General features: G+C 41.7%; 1 protein-coding gene across 1 annotated transcript; it reads right to left on the reverse strand.

Annotated features, from left to right (window-relative positions):
- Nucleotides 1-989: 989 nt before the first annotated feature.
- On the reverse strand, nucleotides 990-16,435 carry TCTN2 (tectonic family member 2). The gene is made up of 18 exons (XM_035097891.3): nucleotides 16,248-16,435; nucleotides 15,385-15,489; nucleotides 15,089-15,162; nucleotides 13,975-14,179; nucleotides 13,401-13,501; nucleotides 12,333-12,529; nucleotides 10,710-10,833; nucleotides 10,021-10,153; nucleotides 8,971-9,036; nucleotides 8,758-8,862; nucleotides 7,793-7,870; nucleotides 7,421-7,501; nucleotides 6,631-6,742; nucleotides 5,997-6,100; nucleotides 5,188-5,338; nucleotides 2,388-2,513; nucleotides 1,624-1,712; nucleotides 990-1,252 (listed from the first exon to the last, which is right to left on the reverse strand). The coding sequence occupies exons 1-18, from the start codon at nucleotides 16,276-16,278 to the stop codon at nucleotides 1,137-1,139; spliced, it is 1,998 nt and encodes a 665-aa protein (XP_034953782.2). The 5' UTR covers nucleotides 16,279-16,435; the 3' UTR covers nucleotides 990-1,136.
- Nucleotides 16,436-17,617: the final 1,182 nt, after the last annotated feature.

A 17,617-nucleotide genomic window follows, 5' to 3' on the forward strand; every position in this document is an offset into this window, starting at 1 on the left:
GAGGCCTTGCTAGCTTCACAGCGTTCCTATGGCAACAGTTTTGCACATGTTCAGTCACAGCGAGAGAGGATGTGTTTAATGAGGACATTATGTCAGCTGAGCACAGCATATGCAAAGCCATCATTCCATCTTCTGGGTGCCTGAAAGGTGTTGAGCCTGCTGCTAAGTGGGAATCCACAAACTCTGTAAAGGTAGACTCACACAGAGGGTACATTCCAGGCAAGGCAACTTCTTAGGAATGCTCTTTTGTAACTTAGGTAAATTCCAAGACAGATTACAACATTTAAAAGCACAAGCCATTTCAGTGCAAAGCAATGCAGCACAACACATTCTCATTCTCTTTGTTGTTGTTAAATTATCCTCCCTTCAGCAGAAGGTCCCACAGCACACAGTGGATTTTAATAGTTTAAATGCCTTTTGGATTTGAGCTGACTGAGAGCATTTACTTTTTGCTGTTGGGATCTGAAAGCATAAGTGAACTGGATCTCAGTCTTGCAGACTGATCTTGCTCACCAGCAATTTTAACAACAGACTACCTTGCGATGCTGTCATTAGGCTCTCTTTCTTAGCCACAACCCAACCCCCAAGCTGTAATATGTGGATAATGTAGACTGCACTGGAAAAGCAATCAGATACAATGAGAGCGCAAGCCTCTTCAAGTTTACTTAATTTGGATGTAGCCTCTGTGCTCAGGATCCAAATGTAGTGTTTTTATTTAATGGTGTACACAGGTTGATTCCAAATTTTAAAAATACAGATCCAATTACCGTAGCTTCCTTTTAAATCTGAATTAGATGGATTGTTTGTTTATTTCACCTACAAAGAGATCAAGGGTAGGATACGTGGTTCACTTTCTCCCCACTTTCTCCTCACAACAACCTTGTAAGGTAGGTTAGGCCAAGAGGCAGCAACTGGCTCAAGGCTACCCAGAAAACTTCAAAGCCCAGTGAGGATTCTTATTTCAGTTTCACAAAATCACGACACTGCTGTCATTTTGCAAATACGTTATCTTTTTATTTTTTGCCCTTAGAAAAATATACATTTTTTTAAAAAAGTCTCTTTCCATCCAGTACTACATATTAAAAGTATAGAAAAAAATTAACAAAATGCTGGCTTTATTCTGGGTAACTGAAGACTCATCTCTTATTCCATACCCTGTGGATTCTCCTCCAAGGATCACTCAGGACTGCTGCAACTAGTATGAAAAATACCAGCATCAAGCCTTTGGCAAGAGTCTGAGAGTACGGTTCTCCTGAAAGACAGTTTGAAACAGAAATCAACTGTAATAATAACATGACATGGTAGCTGACTTGTGTCTTGAGTCCTGTCATTCCAAAGCCAGGTTCACCTGGCTGCAAATATAACATGGACTGATATTGAGCAAGGAAGTTCCTGTAATTAGTACATATCCCCATCTAGAACACCTACAAATTATTTAGTTGTTAGCTGTAAGGGATAAGGAACCTCCTTAGATTCCAGTTCCCATCAGCCCCAGCCAGAGTGGCCAAAGGTGAGGGATGATGGGGAATTGGAGTCCAGCAACACCTTAACAAGGCTCGACACCCTTGTGTAAATAACCCATCTGAATGCTTGTCAAGAAACCACCAGGTTCTCTCTTTTTACCAGTGTAGTAGCGTGTCAAGGGATAAAGAAGTTCTGGCCAGCAAACATCATTCCTCTTGCAGTCATATTCTGTGTAGTTAATCTGAAATCTGCAAAACAGTTTAAAATAAAGTCTTACAGTCAGAAAGATGTTATTCTTTTTATTTATTACAGTAGATTTGTAAAAATTTCCTGATGCTGGGGAATGCTACCTGTTGTTAATAGACAGTGGGGATGGGGGCAGTGTATGTGCGTGTGACAGATCCTTATTGTGTGATTGCCACAATCAGGACCATGGTAAGCGGGGGGGGGGGGGGAGAGGACAGCAATGGTGTTTACTTGTTCCAATTTTGTGTTATGGTGTCCCCACATGGCAGCCATACTGTGTTATGCCACAGCCCACTCCAGCTATTTTGTGACTGGTGCCCACAACACTTTCACATAATTCAAAATGTGCCCTCTATTCCAAAAAGGCTGGTGACCCCAGTCCAAATGCATACATTGTGCCAAGCTACTCAGGTATCAAACGACTACCCCTTTTTTCTATTAAGCCAAATTCAATGTTTAACTGAAGCTATTATTATTACTATTATGATCTCAGGGTGGTTCACAGAATAAAATCAATATATAAAACCACAAAATACTTAATACAAATAAAAACAACCACCCAATAGCTCCTCCCTCAAAAAACACATTTTAAAAAAGGCATAGGATGCAAATCAGATCAACCATAGATATTAACACATCTAATAGAATTACAGTAACATAGCATCCAAGAGGGTTACCTTGTTATTGGAACAGGGGGTTGAGCTGGTATTTTAATAAACTGCACTGCAACAGAGATAGGAAGAGAGCTGGCTTTATCTTCACAGGCAATTGGACACTGAACTTGCCAGGTTACTGTTGAAATACTAAATGTGAAGAGAAAATCTATATTACAACACTACAATATTAGGCTACATACTGTTATAGCTGATCGCCAAAGAATTGATGCTTTTGAATTATGGTGCTGGAGGAGACTTGAGAGTACCATGGACTGCAAGAAGATCAAACCTATCCATTCTTAAGGAAATCAGCCCTGAGTGCTCACTGGAAGGACAGGTCCTGAAGCTGAGGCTCCAATACTTTGGCCACCTCATGAGAAGAGAAGACTCCCTGGAAAAGACCCTGATGTTGGGAAAGATTGAGGGCACAAGGACAAGGGGACGACAGAGGACGAGATGGTTGGACAGTGTTCTTGAAGCTACCAACATGAGTCTGACCAAATTGTGGGAGGCAGTGAAAGACAGGAGTGCCTGGCGTGCTCTGGTCCATGGGGTCACGAAGAGTCGGACACGACTAAACTACAACTGTTATAGCAGCTTTGATTTTGTCAATATCCTTACACAAGGTGACCAGTTAGATCTGCTTTAAAGTACAAAAGTCAATCTCGCACTTGCATTTCACTTCAACTGACTGCAACTTCAAATGCCTATTTTCTTGTAATGATTACAAACCACATTTTTAACATTAAATGGGAGCATTGTAATCAATTAGGTTAACATTTAAAAGGTAGCAATCTTAATATCCTTTGCCTTCATCTAGATTAGCAGATAGTGAACAGCTAGACAAGGTAATGTACTGCTTTTTAGTGATGGATCTTCACAGCAGCCAGCATCTCTGAAATCAAATTTTCAACAGCTTCAGCAGCATTTATTGAGAAAAAAGCAAGCTCTCTCCACCTAGCTCGAGATTATCTACTCTGACTGGCATCAGCACTCCAGGATTTGGGGCAGAGAATGGTGTCTTTCATTGTAACATGTTATCTTTGAAGTTTGAGATGCTGGGCACTGGACAAATCATGTTTTCCATAGTGGAGTTATGGTCCCTTCTCTGAAAACCATGCCCTGCATGTGACTTGGGTGCAGAATTTAGCATCCTAAGAATCTCAGCTATTATTTTTTCTAAACTAGTTTCTAGTCCTCTTAGATGCAAGTGTCTGGATAAAGCCTGATGGGGTTCTACAGGCAGAAGTGTGGGAGAGGCTAGGTGTTGGTACTAGTGTACAAAGCCCTAAATGGTTCTGGACCCAAATCCTTGAAGAAGTTCCTCCTGCAATACCTACCAAACTGTGCTCTGAGATCAGTAGGGAGAGGCCCTGCTTGTGATTCTGTGAACAGGCATGGACCACTGTACTCACTGGAAGCTCCACTGTGGAATTCCCTCCCTGGAGAATTACAGTTGCCCGCCCCCAAATAACTAAATGTATTTTGGTTTGCTCAATTTTGGGGTTTTCTAGGACCCAGCAGTGCTGATAGTGGGTTTATTATGCTATTGTTTTTAGCTTAGATGTTTAATGACTGTATGTAAATAGTCCTAATTTTATTACCGTATTGGCCCGAATATAAGCTGCACCTTTAAAATGGGGGGGGGAGACAATACCTGAATATAAGCCACTCCCTTAAAATTCCGCAGGCACACACACCCGTTCTGTTTTACCGTATGTCTGTTTGAGCAGCAATTTCGCAAAAGCCAATTTCTGTAAGGTCGCAAATTTAAGCTGCACTTTAACTTTTCACGGTCGGAATTTGGGGGGGGGGGAGTGCGGCTTATATTCAGGCCAATACGGTATATTGTGTAGCACCCTGGGAGTGAGGGTGTACCATCCTTTGGGAGCGAGGGTGAAGTGGGAAAAGTGTGCATGCACACTTCTTCAGATACTAATACTTATTTAAGTATTAGTATCTGAAGAAGTGTGCATGCACACGAAAGCTCATACCAATGACAAATTTAGTTGGTCTCTAAGGTGCTACTGGAAGGATTTTTTAAAATTATATTTTCCCTGTTAGATATGCTTTCACCCAGCTCAGATTCCAAACAATGCCTACTTAATACCTGGCTGGGAGATATACTCACAAATCTGTAAATCAGGGTCTATTGAGGAGCTGGTACATTATATTTTATACTGCCCATTGTATGATTCACCCAGAGTTAAATTTATCTCCCCTTTTCAGATTGCCTTAGAAGCTCAACCTGATTATTTGAAAATTAAATTATTGTTGGCAGGTGTTGATAAGTGCATCAGCTATAGGGTGGCACTATTTGTACTAGTGGCAAGAAAGATAAAGGCAATCTTTCTGGACAGTGCGAGTGCTAAACCCTAGGGGTGCTGACTAGAAGGAACATTCCTAAATTTTGGGCACTCTAGATTTGTCCTAATCTGGTGAATGTAATTTTTTTTAAAAAAAAATTTTGTAGCTGTGTGATTTGTGTTTGTACTGTCTTGTGATGGCCATTGGCTATAAATTCAATTCAATAAAATTTATTGAATAAATAACTAAGTTATAGTATTCCCAGTGCTCTGGTCAAAAGGCTCAAGTGTCTAGCATAACACATTGCATTGCCCCTCTTCTAGCAGAAAATGGAGAGTGGTACAATACAAATCTACTTAATTTGCATAATGTATTTTTATTGACCCAAGACTCTTCTCACCCAGTGCTTTTCCCTTCTCACCCAGTATAACACAATGGATAAAACCATTGTAAATCTGTGAAAGAAAAGAAAGAGCAGTTCTGCCAAACATAACTAGTTTTTTTTTTTACGTACCTGACCTGTACCCCAACAATTTCTTGCTGTGGAATCCCTTCTACTGCTCCAACATCAGCAGTGATAATCTGAATATTCAAGTGGGTAGGAATATCAAGGCAAATCCCTTTCAAATCTCCAAAACTTGCATTTGTATCTGCACCAAACATATCTAAATGGGGGAAAGCATTGTTCTGAGAAACTACTGAACAGTGTTGAACAGCTTATCTTTTTCTTTCAAGGTTACAAGGGAAAAGGGGCAATGTTGTTGTTTTCATTTTTTTAAGAGGCAGGCCTTACTCAACACAATGAGATGACCTGCTGAGTAAACACACAGAGGACAGTATAATTAATCATGCTTTCCAGAAAACACAGCAACCCTATACTTTTAAATACATGGAGATACTATTTTCTTACATCTACATCCTGCCTGTCTTCAAGACAGCACACACGCAGTTCCTAGGCAACTACCCATCCTGGTTCTGATCAGACCCAGACCTGCTTTGCTTCTCCAAGGAGGTGACCTCATGTGTCTTCAGACTTTAACCTGGGACCACATGACACCACTGCATCCTATGGCCCCTCAATCAGTATAACAATTATTCTGTAATTTCATTTGTTTTAAAATATCAATATTCAACTGCACAACTTTGAATCTAATATGGAAAAAACAGTCATGCTTTGTGGTGTTTAAAATGTTACTATCTCAAAATGTTTATAACTTGTGGTTATGCCATATGCTATTAAATTAAATTTTTAATAGGAATGACTTACTTTAACTAAAAGAAAACTCAGCAATTGACTCAATGCTAGTGAATGTTGGTACTCACAAATAATTTCCACCCAATCATCTGGGGCACTAGTAGCGGAGTTCCCTCTCTTTCCGACATGAGTAGCTTCCACCAACGAATTAAGTCTTTTGGTAACATTTTCCCTGCAATAATGGAACTTGGAACATTACAATTATGCACACTTGAAAATAAATTATTCAGGGTAGCAGAAACCAATGCAGCTTTGTTGATGAAAACATTGCTCTCCTTTAATGTCCTGCGATTTTTGTTTAGCCAAAATGTGGTTTATTTTATTGTCCAAACCAAGCCCAGCAACCTAACCATAAGTCTGTTTTCTGGCAACAAACTTCAATTTGAAACCATGATTTGTTGATGACTTGTTTTAGCTACATAACAGCCCCATTTAACCATGGTTTGGTTGTCCAACACACACTAGAGGCACAAAGCAAAACCAGCAGGAAATCAAAACACACTTTAGAGAAACAAGCTGCAGCTTGGATACTCATCTGTGTGATAATTCATGGTTTACTGAACAAACCATGGTTAAAAGAAACCATGGCTAAGTGTTATGTTCAAATGTAACCAATTATAGAATTTCAATGTGAGGTTAAAACTCCCTCATCACTTTAGACTTTCCACAAGTAGAAAAAGCGAAGAAAACACTCCATCTCACCTCAACTGATTGCAGTTGTCCTTAAGATCAACTTCTAAAATGCATCCAGAGATTGAATTTAGTCCGAACAAGATTGGTGTGTGACCTGCCGATGTACAGAAGCCCTTGCCATCTATGTAACAGAGGTATTTGCTTGAGAAATCCTCATATCTTTTTCAGGTTCTTGCTTACAGTTTTATGTAATATAATTTTTTTAACAAAAATTACTAAGGTGCACAATAAATAATGTTGAGATCTTACTGAGTTCACCTTTTTACATCCATTAGAAACAGAGAGGCTTTAATTCAATCCAAGCTGAAGTGACTGAGCTGTCACAGAGTACTTCTACACAGGACCAAGACTATAACACGGTTTCAAGAAACCTTTTTAAATGGCAGATCTCAGTATTTCCCTTCTGAAGCATTTCAAAAGAAAGTGGTATGATATCAGAAGCAAAAGCAGAAAAGCCAACTAAGGCTTTAGGTAGAAACAGCGTCTAATTATCTCGGTATCTGCCATAGATCAGATAAATACATACCGGTAGTTAGTTTTGCAGTTTACCATATTTCATATCAATAAAACACATCTCAACTCCAATTACACTGATATAATAATAATAATAAATTTATTTTATTATTATTATTTCATTATTTATACCCCGCCCAACTGGCTGGGTTTTCCCAGCCACTCTGGGCAGCTTACCTTAACCAAACAATATAGAAGATTGAAATTAGTGTTAGGGTGATAAACCTAATTCTGAAATGTTCATTTGTATCACGGTTCTATAACACTCCATATCAAAATGTAGTACCGGGCTTCCAAAGTTGCAAAATGGTAACAGCATCAGAAGAATTCAGATTTGCTGCTCTAATCGGTTTGCCAATTTGATAACCTATACAGAAAGAGATTGTTTTGTGTGAATTTTTATAGATGTTAATCGCTGTTGACAAGCAATACTGCCAAATAACTGTTATAGTGCATTCTTAACCATGTCTGCTCAGAAGTAAGTCTTATTGAATTTAATGCTTAAACCCAGGTGAGGGGTTGGGATTGCAACCTTAAGTCTTCCTAGAGTTAACACCCAAAGCATCAGTTTTTGACATTTCACTCCCCACATACATCATTACAAATATGTTGCGTTTTCTCTGGCAAGCATATAACCACCACCAATGAGGCTTTTCACCTGGATTCCCAGACAATTCTTCTCTGCTTGTAGTGTTTACACTCACAAAGTTGACCGTGAATTTCTGTGTCAGTATTTCTGAAAAAGGAAAAGGATACACAATAAATGCTAATGAAAAGGAGGAATACCACTTTGTTTAACCTTTAATTCTGCAATTATCATACAAATCATAACCTAAATTCTGATAACTAATGCAATACTGCATCCTTTAAAACCCACTGATATTTCTCTATTTATAAATAGATCATTTCAAAGCTGAATAGATCTTTTCGTGATTTCTATACACCACTGCAGAGGGCATGATGTACACTTTTCTGGATACACAGCATAAATGATGGCTACAATGGATGTCCTGCTCTTTTTTGCTTGGCTTTTATTTCAATGGGGCATATAGCAGACATTTGCAAAATCTTTTCTCATCAAAATCAGGTATACAAATATCAAAACTGGTGAACTTCTTTTGTTGCACAGAGCTGGAGGTCTGTGAAAGCCCTCCTCAAAGGTCTTTTGCCTCATAGCATGCATGACTGGAGTTGACAGAGGCTCCACCTGCTGAAATGGACCAAGTATGAAGTCATTTCCATTATCCTGCCTCTGAAGCAAGTGGGAGAAGTTACCCAGACTTGGATACAACAAGTATTTGACACAATCAGAAAGGGTGGTGGGCTTTAGGCTAGGCAACCCAAGTACAGTACTTGAACACAAGCAGCAAAAATAAACTTTGCTCCCCTCCTCACTCTCTTTGAACAGCAGATCCGCATTCAATATCACTAGTTCTCCTTGGGTTTAAAAACAGTATACCATGGGGGTCAGGATTTGCTGGGCCCATCTTACCAGCCACTGAGCTGAAAATTCTCTTTCATGTCACACTCCGATAATGTTTCAAGATTATGCCACAAAAACAACAAGGATTAGGAGTTGGAGAGAAACTGAGCAAGGAATGCAAAAAAGAAATATGATGGTACCTTCTGGACATACTGCTCCAGAAACTATGGTGACTTTTATTTCTATTATTCTCTTGCCTTCCCATATGATTGTATAATCTTCTCCAAAAGTGACATTTCTGCATTCTGAAAACACAGAACAATTTGTATGAAATCCAAATTTCATTGGAATTTAAAGAAAGCTCTAATGATCTGGTGATTTAGAGAGTGAGAGAGAGTTGAACACAGACTTACCTCTACCAGGGCAGCTACCTACATCAGTGTCTTTCCTCTCATGGGTCACCTGTGGCTTGATGCTGTCTGGCAAGAAAACAAACAGATTATTGAGTGCAACAAGTCTGAAAAACAACCTGCAACAAAGCAGATTGTAATTGCAGCAAGGAGGATCCCTGATGTAGAATAAGACATACAGATGGTTTTCTAGAGCATAACTTGTACAGGGGGGAAGATTATGATTTATTTATAGAAGTATTCATATATCTCCCACTCATAAAATATCAAGGTATTGCACTACATAAAATAATGCACAACAATGCAAAATAGGACTGGCTCATCTAAAAAAGAAAATTGGACTGAACAGGCCTGTCAGCATAAAAATGATGCTGGATATGCAGCTTGCATAGCACGATCCCTGAACCTAGCAACCAGTTGGTTGGGGAGAAGGTACTTGTAGTTCTTTCTTCTTTTCAACAGAGGACTTGACACTATCAGTCCCGATAGTGCCCTTTGTTGTCAGGGCATGGTCTGAAAGCAGAGAATGCAGCAATCTTGTTGAAGCTAAGCGGGTCTTGAGGTTGTGGTCAGTAACCAGACAGGAAATTATCTATGACCTCTAGGCACACTACCTTAAGAGTGACAGCTCGGTGGCTGGTAAGATGGGGCCAGCAAATCCTGACCCCCATGGCATACTGTTTTTAACCCAAGGAGAACTAGTGATATTGAATGCGGGTCCGCTGTTCAAAGAGAGTGAGGAGGGGAGCAAAGTTTATTTTTGCTGCCTGTGTTCAAGTACTTGGGTTGCCTAAAGCCCACCACCTGCATGTATATACATATATTGTTTGTGGATCAGTGTTTGCAAGCTCATAGTATGATTCGAGAGAAGAGCCAGGTCAAATTATACTTTGCATCATTTTACTTCATTTTAATCTTGAAGATAAAGAAAGTTTAAGCCTGGCAGCCATGCCTGAAAATGATGGTCACAAGTACAGTATTAGAAAAGAACACTTCAATCAACCTCGTTCTGATGGAGCAAAGAGCAATCTATTATTTCTGATCCCAACGTACCTCCAGTACCACTGTTTATTGCTATGTTAGGTGGTGTGCTCCTCACTCCATCACAAGCACTGAGACATTCGGCTTCAAAATTCTGAAGGAAGGCAACAGGGGCATTTCTTGCACATTGCCCAGCTATGAATTGCTGCATCATATAGGAAGAAAAGAGCTCAACATCAGATTTGTTTTTGTGAAATTTGTTTTTTCTCCTAAACAAGCTCAAAGCCAGCAGTAGAGAACTTTTTTTCATCCTGAGGGCCACTTCCCCAGTGGACAATTTTCAGGGTGGGGGCTGCATTCCAGTGGTGGGTGCAGTCAGAGGCAAAACTGAGCAGGGCTAGAAGCAAAAGCAGGAGCAGCAATGGGTGTGACTCTGATCTTTGTACAGTAGGCTATACTGTAGTCCAGCCACACAAAAGACAGCCTCTACATCCCTTGTTCCTTCATCCAGGCAAGCAAGAGTTCAAAGATAAATTCCAGCCAGGCAAAAGCACATGAAGGGGATACCCAGCAGGGGGCAGCAGGTGTTTTGGAAGAAGGGGCGTGGCCTAGGGAGACTCCCAAAATCCTGATTTAGGAGCTTGGTGGGTGCCATTTATCCCATGATCCAGAGGTCCCTCACACCGCTCTAAGCAAACACAAAAAGAGCCAAGGTGGTGGTGGTGGTGGTGTCGTCACGCATTCAAGCAAGCTGTCATTACCTGAGGAACTGTAAAATACCCATTCTGCACAGTCATAACTGGATCTCCTTGTCTGTAACCAGTGGAAAGTTTTCCTGGGATGGTTTGTAATGGTACTTTAAATGAAGAAACTTGGGGTGAAGAACTGCAAAAACATTTTTAAAAAAACAATCCACATTTGTATACTATCAAAGCCTTCGGTTTCTACAGAATCACAGCATTATGCTTGGTGTATGGAGAAAGAGGACAGAGAGAGGAGCTTTTCTTTCTCTAATTCCCAAACTCAGGATCCCTCAATGAAACTGATCAGCAGAAGATTCAGGGCTGACAAAAAGAAGTATTACTTCAGAAGTACATACTTCAGGCATCAAACTCATTGCCACATGATGTTATGATAGCCTCTAGCTCAGATGGCCGATTATCTATCCAGACTAGCAGCCACTGATAGATCAAAAGTAACATTCATTTAAAACAGCAGAATGCCACTCAGTATCAGCTTGAGGGGAAGAACAACAGAAGAAGACTGCTTCCTCCATACTCTACTTGGCTGCCGTTGGAGCCAGGATGCTGGACAAAATACCAAGCCTTTGGTCCAATCCAACAGCCAGGCTCTTCTAATGTTTGTAGCAGTAGCACGATGTGCTCAGCACATGAATTAAGAGGGAGCAGTGGGTAATAGCTTGAAGATCTCTGCAGCTTGTTCTCTCCCTCCTCCCAAATATGCTTTATTATCCTGTCTGTGGCAACAGGAAACAGAGAATGTACAGCCTGTGCGAGAAAATTTAAAATAAAGCATGGGGCCCAGTGAAAAGGAACAGCTGGGATGGAGAAACTGGAGCTCTCCAGGTGTTGTTGGACTGACTCACATCAGCCCCAGCTTGCATGGTGAGTGCTCAGGATAAAGAGTTTCTGCCCAAAAAACAATCGAAGAGCTGCAGATTCCCTTCTCTGTGCTACAGCATTTCTGAAGCTTCATTAGTGGGGACCTGAGCGAAAATCAGGACAGGGAGGAAGAGCTCTGTACCAGCCTTTGTCAACCTGGGACCCTCCAAACGTTTTGGACTATGATTCCCATCAGCCCCAGCCAGCTCAGCTGTGCTTGTTGCAACTGTTAGGTGCTGTAGACCAAAACACCTGGAAAGCACCAGATTGGCAAAGGCTGCCCTGAATGGCAGCAAATATATTTGATATGGCAGGCACTTACGGTAATACTAGTTGTTTGAAACATAGCTATTTGCGATGGCATTCCCTAAGCACTGCTTTTCAGTAGTGGCTCTATTGGAAATTCTGGGTATCTGTGATGTCTGTGCTTTTAGTAACTTACTGTTTTATTGCATTGGTTTTATTCTATAGAGTGCCTTACTTATTTTACAATGAAAGGTGATATATAAATGTCTTAATATATTTTTAAAAGGTTTATAAGAATGAAAGGTTCATAAAGTGCTCATTGTTTCTTTTAAAAATATTCTTGGATGACAGAATTGGTGGGAAGAGGTAATTCCACTGCTGGAAACATACTGAAAAGAGAAAATTAACAAAACTGTGCAAGCATGAGAGGTGGGGAGAAACTGGGTCACTTGCATGCACTTAGTTAGGGACTATCTCACAGGAATGCACATATCCCAGATAAGTCTCCATACTTACATAGCCCCATGATAGAAATAACCAAGGAAAGGTGTGTTGTTAATGGAAGACTGCACACATAGGAAGGGAAACCAGTCAGGGGCATTGTTCCCTGTCTGGACAGAGCACAGTTGGTCAAAAGGTGGACTGACATCCCCACCAAATATTCCTTTAAAACATGACCCATTGAACAGTTGCTTCATCTTTGAGGTGCATTCCTAGAAAAAGAAAAAGGAAATAAAAGGGTTCTACTTTTTTCCAAACTAAAAAGACTTGGAACAATAAAGCACAAGCTTTGGGGAGTGATTGTAGCTCAGTGGTAGAGCCCGTGCCCTGCATGCAAAAGGTCCCAGATTCATCAATCCCTGGCACATCCAGTTAAAACAGGTGTGGGGAACTCCAACCCCAACTACAGCTCCCATCAGCCTCACCAAGAATGCTGAATGGCAGGGATGATGGGAGTCATAGCTCAGCAACATCTAGAGGTCCAAAGCTTCCCCACACCCGAGTTAAACGGATCACAGGTAGCAAGTGGGGCACAAGACAACACCTAAAACCGGGAAGATCCACTCTAGTCAGAGCAGAAAATACTGGGCTAGATGGACAAAGAGGCCTGCATGAACTTATCTTACATGTTCTTTTTAAGAAAGAAAATGTAACCAGGGCGGACACTCACCCCTGCTGCTTATCAACCCTGGGAGCCATCAGCCACATTTTTTCATATATTTTCCTTCTTATTTAATTGGTTCAACTTCTGAAGACCAGAAGATACAACCATTGTTGGCTTATTGTGTCATAGTGCTAAATATAAAGAACAACACACAGTTCTCTGGCAAATAATATTGCAGGCGAAGTTTCTATCGGTAGTTGCAAGAATCAATGATACCAACTCGTAAGTTTGAACAAAATGTTTTTGAAACCTGAAGGCAGGATGTCCTTATTGGGTATCGCTTTGTAACGAATTGATGGGTCTATGGACCATAATAAAGATTGTTGTTGTTGTATTTAATATTGCAGGCATTTTTGTAGCTTTTCCCTAAGGATGCTTACAATGAGGAAAGTTTTCAAAATTAAATGTAGAATTAGTACCAAATCACAGCAGCAACGGATATCGCAGGCTCCTGCAGTGAGATTGCAAGGACAAGATCCTAGTGGCTGAAACACTTGATTGGGGATCACTGTTGTAGTATCTATTTAAAAAAGGAGAAAAATAACTTTCAGCTCTGAAACTTAAGGAGCTCCTCCCCACCCCACAGCTATTATCTAGTAGCAGCCATTCCATCTGACTGCAATGGGGAAAAGATGGGGAGCAGGGCCACTCCACTGGCTCTGCTGGGAAATCAACTGCATTTGAATCTTAATAATAATTTTAATTATTTGATTATTTGTACCCTGCCCATCTGACTGGATACCCCAGCCTTCCTCTCCTTGAACTACACACACACACACACACCACAGGAAAAAATGGGCAAGGCGGAGAGAGTTCTTCCATTTTGTAGGCAAAGTTGCTTCTTCTCCATATATTTTATTTAGCACTTTTTGAAGTCTACTGGGACTGCTGCATCAAAAGGCTGAAGCCTCAGTGAAAATACACGCAGAGTATCACAGAGAAACAGAAAAGGAAACTCTAAAATATAACATAAAGCAAGAGCAACTGAAATACCTTCTCCTTTTCCTGTCACATTTCCTGAGGACGTATTAGCATATATTTCAGCTTGGATCAACAGAAGGGCCACCACCACCGAATCTCGACAAGCTGAGACCTGCAAAGCTTCAACCAAGCAGAGGGCTTCTGTGCAGCAATTAGTGAGATTGGAAGTACACAGCTGCAGACTCCTGGTCAAAGATACCATCACTCTGGAAACGTTCTGAAACACAGAGTTTGATGGCAGGTAATACATTTACTAAACATCACACAAATTTCAAACACATCTTGCTGGAAAAGTGACCCTTCAACACCAGTCAATTAAATGGACCCTTCAACACCTCTGTTAATTAAATGGAGGGGCTGGAAGAGCAATAATTAACAAGCACCAAACAAAATGTGTTTAGTATTGCAATGCTAGTGGGAAAACACCCAATGATTTGACTCAGTAATACAAGTGTGAAGCAACCACAGAAAGAGATATTATTTGGGATTCTGTGTGGGGTTAAGTTAACTGTACAGTTCTCATTTTAACAAGCCTTTAAATTGTGACAGGCATGTATTTTTGATGGTTTAAATTTTTTTGCATCAATTTCTTATCACCTTGTTGGTTTTAAATTGATTGTGCAATTTGTATTGCTTATACAGTCATACCTCAAGTTACAGACGCCTCGGGTTGCGTGTTTTCAGGTGGTGCACCTGGAAGTACCAGAACGGGTACTTCCTGGTTTCGGCGCTCGCGTATGCGCAGAAGCACTAAATCGCTCTTTGTGCATGCGCAGAAGTGCCGGATCGCGACCCGTGCATGCACAGATGCGGCGCTGCGGGTTGCAAATGTGCCTCCTGCATGGATCATGCTCACAACCCAAGCATCCACTGTAGTTCTTTATTGTTTTACTTTTTTTGTATATTGTAATTTTAATAAATTTGCAAACCACTCAGAAGACATAATTGGTGGAGAGTATGCAAGTGTAACAAACAAATAAAATAAATATTCACTTATGTGAGAGGCAGGAATCCCTTATGGCAGGCAGCCACAGGTATCAAAAATGCACAAAATTTGAGTCAATAGAAGTATAGTTTAAATATTTAACCTGAATGGAAGGATGGATTATGGGATTTTTCTACTAACCCCTTGAAACGTTATATTCAAACTCCAGTCACCAGTTTTGTTTCTTCCAGTACAATCTGCAAGCGGCAACATTCCTGGAAGAGAGCAGAGAGCAATTATGAATACTTTCAGATTTACTCTTCTCTCTCACTTCATCACTGTGACAGATGGTAGAAGTAAGAGAGAGCATCTTATCAGCAGGAAAGTTCATGTACTCAGTCCCAAGTGATCTTTGAGACAGCAAAATGGTCCCACAATTTCTGTGGTATTTAAACACACCCAATTTGAGAAAAAAAACAGTGTCAAAGGAATCTTACCTGTTTCATTGTCTGCCACAGCAATAGTGAAAACATCTGACGCACTGCCCACCAAAGAAGCAGTGACTACTGGCCCAGACATGTAGATAAAGGGAGGCTGAAAACCTACAAATATAAATCAACATTAGCACTTGTGGGAAAAAAAATGTTATCACTGTCTGTACTTTTGTGCATTTCAATCCCTCTGACCTTACTTTTTATAATCCCTGCACCCAATCCAGTATATAACTATAACCCCATGCATCAGGGGACTGCGGTGTACAAAAGGCTTATCCATAATAAATTTGTTAAGTCTTCTAAGTGACACGATATTTTTTTGTTATTATCTAGAGAGATTTTTTCCCTTTTAGGGATTTCATTTCAGACCCCTCTTTGTATGTCTAAGAAATTTTCCTGGTCTACTTTACAGAAATACATAATAGAACAGAGGCAACCTTTTGTTTTGATGTCCTGTGGGATCACTTTGAACTATGGAGCACAAGGAGGAGAAACGTTGCCTGACTTGCACTGCACAAGGTTTGACTTACTGGGAGGCTGGACAGAGGGAGGGGAAGCAGTTAATAAGAGTTCTGCAGGGTGACAAAAAAAAGTTGACCACCTCAAGTGCCTTGTTTCATAAGGCTTTGGGTTGTCATTTGTTCGCTCTCGAGGGGGCTTCCACAGCTGCGTGGCAGGCAGAAACAAAACGGGTGAGGCTTTTTACCCAAGGCGGCGATGTGATGAAGTGGGGTACCGCCTGCACCTGCAAGATTTCTGCCTGTCACGCTGCATATGTTATTGCCAGAATTTGTTAGTTGCTTCATCCTGCTCAGGGCAACTTACAACCAAGCGAACAAGCGCACAGGAGAAGCGCCGAAACGTACGTTGCTCTTTCCTACCCACCCGGATTCCCATCCTGGGCTCCAGCCCCGAAAAAAGCCAGCAGTCCCCAAAGGAGACGCCGGACGAGCATGGCGAGGCGAAGCCGCCGCTAAAGCGAGCCGCCACCGCACCGGACGAGCAGCCGAGCCGCGGCCTCCCCAGGCGCCATTTTGAGAAGGGTTCCCTCAGTTGCTGTGGAAACGGCTGGGAGGAACCACCTCACGCCCGGTTCTGTCTGAAGCGGGAGAAGACGCTCACTCCTCTTGACCCTCCCCCTCAAAAATAACTCAAGCCCAGAGTGTTTCACTACATTGATTAACACAGGCTTGAGGTGGGAGGCAATAAAGCAGCAAAGAGTGCAGTCTGAAGTCCCTAGTGTCAAATCTCCTTTCCTCCACCCCTCTGCGTGAATGGTATGTTCCAATATTAAGGCGCAGGTGGCGCTGTGGGTTGAACCACAGAGCCTAGAGCTTGCCGATGCCGATCAGAAGGTTGGCGGTTCGAATCCCTGCGAGGGGGTGAGCTCCTATTGCTCGGTCCCTGCTCCTGCCAACCTAGCAGTTCAAAAGCACGTCAGAGTATAAGTAGATAAATAGGTACCGCTACAGCGCGAAGGTAAACGACGTTTCCGTGCGCTGCTCTGGTTCGCCAGAAGCGGCTTAGTCATGCTGGTCACATGACCTGGAAGCTGTACGCCGGCTCCCTCAGCCAGTAAAGCGAGATGAGCTCCGCAACCCCAGAGTCGGTCACGACTGGATCTGATGGTCAGGGGTCCCTTTACCTTTAATGGGTGGAGGAGGTTAAGTTAAATGCAATTTGTCTCTAAAAGTTGGCTTGCTTGGCTTGCTTATTGGCTTGCTGCTGTGCCTGTTCTTAAAGCAACTCCTATCAGAGTTGTAGCGGCAAAGCATCGTCCACGCCATGCTGTCAAAGAGCTTCATGCACCACTGTGAACAGTCGGAGTATCTTGGGAGCTATAATTATAGTGTTGGAAACTGTAGCTCTGTAAAATCAGAGCCCCTCAAAAAACTATAGTTCCCATGTTTTGTTGGGTGAGTGGGAGCCACAGCTTGGAGGGTGTGCCACGGTCCCCACTTCAGAGCCCCAGTGTGGCAGCCAGCATCCTAAGGTTCTTAGGTAGTGGTTGGTATCTATTGGAATTGGTAGCATGGAAGGCAAGAGAGACCAATAGCAACTGGAGGGAGAGCCCACAAGTTCTAGGAAGGTCCCCATCCTCCTCCGTTCCACACGTCCAATGCTGAGGCTAAGGAGAAGGAAGGCTGGCTCTTCTAATTAACCACACTGGCATCTTCTTGGCCAGGAGTCAGCAAACTTTTTCAGCAGGGGGCCAGTCCACTGTCCCTCAGACCTT

The sequence above is a fragment of the Zootoca vivipara genome, chromosome 16 (genome assembly GCF_965207765.1).
Source record: "Zootoca vivipara chromosome 16, rZooViv2.hap1.1, whole genome shotgun sequence".
Lineage (NCBI taxonomy): Eukaryota > Metazoa > Chordata > Lepidosauria > Squamata > Lacertidae > Zootoca > Zootoca vivipara.

Bases quoted from the DNA above. Each gene is read 5' to 3' on its own strand.
- TCTN2 (XM_035097891.3), bottom strand. From the start codon at position 16,278: ATGGGAATCCGGGTGGGTAGGAAAGAGCAAC. The intron at 10,834-12,332 runs GTAAGTATGGAG...ATGTTTTTGCAG, and splicing joins TATTTCTATCATGGGGCTAT to TTCTTCACCCCAAGTTTCTT. The intron at 1,253-1,623 runs GTAAAAAGAGAG...ACTGTCTTTCAG, and splicing joins CTTGACACGCTACTACACTG to GAGAACCGTACTCTCAGACT.